This window comes from Myotis lucifugus, unplaced genomic scaffold (genome assembly GCF_000147115.1).
Source record: "Myotis lucifugus unplaced genomic scaffold, Myoluc2.0 scaffold_54, whole genome shotgun sequence".
Lineage (NCBI taxonomy): Eukaryota > Metazoa > Chordata > Mammalia > Chiroptera > Vespertilionidae > Myotis > Myotis lucifugus.
The window spans coordinates 5,057,244-5,062,428 of NW_005871102.1; the positions used below are offsets into that span (position 1 = coordinate 5,057,244).

Genomic DNA, 5,185 nt, shown 5'->3' on the forward strand with positions numbered 1-5,185 from the left:
CAAATCTCTCCGCTCCCAAGGCCTCGCCCAGCCACAGCCTCCCTGGCCACCCCGGGATCCTATAATCCCTGGAGAGAGGCAGGGTGTGGTGGAGTGAGCAGCCCCCAGCCTTGCAGAGCAGCTGTGTGATGTGGGTACTCTCTGAGCCTCCGGGTGAGGGTCATGACCTCCAAGCAGGGGTCCCTGGGAAGATTCAATGAGATCAAGCCAGCAAATGTGGTTTCTAACGTTCCTTTCCCCTCGGCCCCAGCGGCACCACATCTAACACCCGACTACTGCAGTTATCTCCTAATGATAGCAAGCCCTTACTGAGCACCAGCTGTATACACGGTGATTTGTTCAGTCTTCACACAATCCTATGAGGTACTATGTCATCATCACACCCTTCCCCTCCCCCTTCCCCCACCACTTTTACAGGCAAGAAAACGGAGGCAAAGTAATTTGTTGAAGGTTATAAAGCAGGGCCAGGATTCGAACGCAGGCTGTCCAACTCCAGAATCCGTGGTCTTACCCTGCGTGCTCTCTATCCCCCTTCTCCGATGGAGATTCCTGTAGTCGTCATGTGCTTAGCACTTTGCTGGGCACATGGGAACTCCTTGGTGAGCAACTGTTGGTTGAACAATTTCTTTGTCACAGAGGAAACCTTTTGAGATAGAAAAAAAAATCCCCATACAACCTGGGACCGGTAGCAAGTGTCCAGTTTTCACATGTTTCACCAAGTGTGACCCCGGTAGTTTTCATGGTGTACTTGGTCTGAGAATGGGGTCAAAGGGCACGGCATCGAAGGGGTCTGACTTTCAGGCAGATGTTGGTGGCTGCCAAAGCCTTGAAGGGAACAGGCTGGGGCCGGGGTTTAATGGGGTCCAAGACTGACACGTGTGTACAGGGCTAGTGATGGCAATTTAGTGACTGTCCCACCGCCTGGGTATAAGTTTTAGATACAAGTGACTTTCTACTTGAGAAAGCGTTCTCCTTCCGTAGTTTAGATGTTTTCAATTTTCTCCCAGTGCATTGAGGCTAATTCCCATATGTTAACACTTTAAAATTATGTCACAACCAACAAACATGATATGAATCGAGAAACCCGTATGATTCATGAGAGATTTGGTTTTTTGACGTTTGTTGACGTTTGGGGATGTGCAGGAGAAACTAGAGGAGAAGTGTTTCAAGGTGAGCTTCTGAGAGAGGATTTGATCAATTATTTATCCCGCGATTAACATCTGTGGTGGTGTCCTGTGTGCCAGGCACTGTGCTAGGCAGCGAGTTTACAAGGCGGAGAAACACTGGTGCTGCCCCTTGAGAATCCCACCTTCTAATGGGAAAGACACCGTGTAAACAGATAATTAGCAAAGGTCCTATTTACAATAGAGGTGAGAAGTACCAGCCAAATGCTTGCACTTTTATGTGTTTTTGTTGTTGTTAATTTATTGCCTTTCCTTTGGGGTGAGGGGGGAGGGAGGGCCTATTTACTCATCCACCCATGGAAGCCTGACCATCTTGTCTATTTTGAAACTGCTTCATTGACTCAAAATCCCTTGGCAAAGGTGAAATGGAAGAAAAACAGACCTTGGATAGAAAGCCACCCGGGGCGGGAAGAACAGTGGTTGGGGTTGAGTTGCAGACAACAGAGTCCACTTTCACTATCTAAGTGGAAAGTGGTCAGTTACCTGGTATTAGGTCGCTTGCATCTCAGTGGATCCATGTGTGGGCCAGGCTTCCGGGAGTAACTCCCAGCCCCCGGGATTTCCTCGCCTCCGCCATGACTGAGCAGGACATCACAGCCCCCGACACCCAGAGCCTCTGCGTGCTCCACACCCGCACAGGGCAGCCTGCCCGAAGGCTGTGCCTCCATTTAACTTAGTTCTCAATTCAGGCCCCACCCCCTTCTTTTGGTTAATCCTCACCCAAGGATATTTTCCCATTGCATTTTAGAGCAGAAGGGAGGGAGAGAGACAGAGACATCGGTCGGTTGCCTCTCTTTTGTGCCTTGACCGGAATCGAACCCGGGACCCTTTAGTCCATGAGCCGATGCTCTATCCACTGAGCCAAACCGGCGAGGGCCAGGTCCCTTTTAAGTACATCTGATTGGCAGACTCTAAATCACAGGTGGAACCTGAGCTGCAAGGGAGCCTGGAAACGCAGTTTCTGGTTTGTGGTCTGCAGCCCAGGAAGGCACGTTAGGAGGGACGTTGTTGGAGCCAGTCCCTGGTGTCCATTGCAGCTCATTAAAGCACTCCCAGGAGATCCTCTCAAGACACTGAGACTCTCCCTCCACAGACACCCTCAGACCTGGGCCTCGATCTCTGCTCACCCCCTGCACAAGTCATCTGGTTTTTCCGCCAGGTGGTCTCTCAGTCCATGCCTAGGGCTCGCTTTGGCGACAATGTTTTTAGCCCAGATTCCACCCAGTAGTGAAAGTGTCATGGACATAGAGGAGAAGGTTGCTGGGTCTTCCTGGCCCACGGGCTGTGGAATTGCAGCTGGCATAAATGGGGGGAGCCGATGCTGCTAGCCTGTGGTGCCCTTAGAAACACAGAAGACGCCTTTGGGCCAAAGACACCCAAAGCAAGACCAGCAAAGCATGGGTTGCATTTCAGCCCCCTTGACCAGAGGTCTCTGTGCGGTGTACGGCCTGCACAGCTGCACACGGCAGCCCTGGAAGCTGGGTTCTGTCCTCCCCCACCACAGCGGGAGAGGGGGAGGGGGGGAATTTGAAGGTGTCAACACGGGGGCCGTCTGGTGAGCGGTGCTGTGCGGAGGGCTCACGCTGCCTCTCTCTCCTCTCCCCACAGAGATCCCCCAGTGCGCTGGCTGCAACCAGCACATCCTGGACAAGTTCATCCTGAAGGTCCTGGACAGACACTGGCACAGCTCCTGCCTCAAGTGTGCAGACTGCCAGATGCAGCTGGCTGACAGGTGCTTCTCCAGGGCTGGGAGCGTCTACTGCAAGGAGGACTTCTTCAAGTAAGTCAGAACCGGGGCGCAGCCTCCCTGAGCTGGCCTGGTCTGTGTCTGCCTCGCGCTGTGTAGTCGGTGGAGGGGGGCAGGGTGGGAAGGGCAGTGGGTCCATCCTGGGGGTGTATGAACCCTCCTGGTGAGAGGCTGCTCCTCCACGGTCCCCCTTTGGGTCACCAGCCCCATCGCTGCCGGAAACCCCAGGGTCCCCACCGCACTTGAGCTGCCCGGGGAGCGTGCACCAGGGTGGCTGACAGAGGGCTCCTGCAGATCCTCAAACGCTCTCTCTGTCCGGGGAGTTGGTGCTTCAGGGCTCTTGGCTGTATCATTCCTGCGGCTTTCAGAGCAGGTGCGTTGAGAGCCCCGATTCTAGATGCGGCTGCTTCACGGGCCTCGGAGGCCTAGAGGAGTTGTCTCTGTCCGGCCCCCGCTGGGCTCCTTTGGAAGAGGCAGTTTCATGTGATGGTTAAGAGCCCAGACCCTGCCTGGGTTGAACCCACTTATTAGTTGTGTGCTTTCGGGCAAGTTGCTTCACTTCTCTGCGCCTCAGTTTGCTTACCGGGAAAGTGGGGCTGATGCTAATAGTCCTGCCTCTTAGAGTTGTTCTTCAGCTTTGAACGAGTCCGTCTGGGTGAAGCCTTGGGACAGTGTCTGGCCCCTGTGTGAGCTCTTAAGGCTGCCTTGGTTTTTCATTCTGATGTTGGGTCCATCAGGAAAATTCCTGTTGGAGCTTTGGGTCAGGGTGGAGGGGACCTCCTAGAATTATTCCGTGGCATTTAGGCTGGAACTTCTGCCCCAGGATCTAGTACCTGAGGCATTAGGCTGGTGGCTCAGCGGATATGGACCAGCTGATAACAGCAAACAAGAACAGGAGGCGGGGATTGTCCATCAGTGACATTGGGCCCAGTGTGGGGGGCCCGTGGACGGGACTGGGACTGTGAGGAGGCGCGCCAGGCGAGCGAACCCCGGAGGGGTGGTGTGCATCCTTCAGAGATTGTGCGTTCTGGGGACAGGGAGGGAAACGCCGGTTCCGGGAACAGAACATGATTTCTCCCAAATCTTTAACTGTGGGGAGTGAGTCATTTGAATTTCCGAGGGTCCCAATGATTTTTGTGCAATATGAGTTGGAAAGTACATTAAAGATCCGCTTGATAACTACTACTGGGGCTGCCTGCGTGGCCTGTGTTCAGAAGGCAGCTCTCATTGTCTATTAGCATCACACTGTGGTCAGATACGCACTGCTGTCTCCGTGTGTGTGTGTGTGTGTGTGTGTGTGTGTGTGTGTGTCTGAGTGTGGGGGCAGTAGCTGGCACACCCTACAGATCCTCCAGCTGAGAGATGGGCCTCTGGTTCTTCATCTAAGCCTTTCGTGTGTCCTTCCAGCCCCCAACCTTGTCTTCCTTCTCCTTCCCCGCCTGTGGCCCTCGCCTTGCTTCCTTTGTTCTGGCATTTACGCCGTTCCTTCCCCTCTACCCACACCCTGTCTCCGTGGGCAGCAAGCATCTGCCTGTCTTCTTCCCTCAGTGATGTCCTGGCCAAGCACATGGCTGTTCTTGCAGACGCCTGATGGGGTGGATTTCATCATGTGGTGTGTACATGTGTGTCATGTACCTGTGAGCACCTGTGAACAAGAACGTGTGTGAGGGAGGATCTAATTGAGGGAGCAGGGGATGGGTGAGTTGTCCCCGCTCCCATAGCCAGGGCATCCTCCAGTTTTTCCCTTTCCCTGCGGAAAGCCCAGTGAGCTGAGGGAGGCAAGAGGCCCTGCCACCTCCCTGTTCATCTGGGGACAGGTTGGCACTGAGGTGCCCTGGCTCAGACCTCTGGCCGGTCCAGCTGGGCAGGGCAGGGCAGGGCAGGGCAGGGAAGGGCAGCCCGTGGGGTGCAGGCAAAGCCTGCCAGGGACACAGAACCAGAGCTCTGTCCATAGAGAAGCTCTTTTGAGCCCCAGAATCACCCTGGGGCACCATCTGATGTTTCGACCTTGACTGGCTGGTTCCGGGTTTGGGAAAGGGCGGTAGCAGCTGGGGGCAGTTTTGGGTTTGGGAGAAGTAGTGATGAGGAGAGAGGGTCCCCCTAGACCAGGGGTGGGCAAACTTTTTGACTCGAGGGCCACAATGGGTTCTTAAACTGGACCGGAGGGCCGGAACAAAAGCATGGATGGAGTGTTTGTGTGAACTAATATAAATTCAAAGTAAACATCATTACATAAAAGGGTACGGTCTTTTTT

General features: G+C 54.2%; 1 protein-coding gene across 1 annotated transcript in view; it reads left to right on the plus strand.

Moving 5' to 3' along the window:
* The window catches only part of LHX4 (LIM homeobox 4), a 43,520-nt gene that overhangs the window by 14,014 nt on the left and 24,321 nt on the right, over positions 1–5,185 (plus strand). Inside the window, exon 2 of the mRNA XM_006088970.3 lies at positions 2,793–2,964. Coding sequence (XP_006089032.1) covers positions 2,793–2,964 — 172 coding nt within the window. The remainder of the gene's footprint in view (positions 1–2,792; positions 2,965–5,185) is intronic.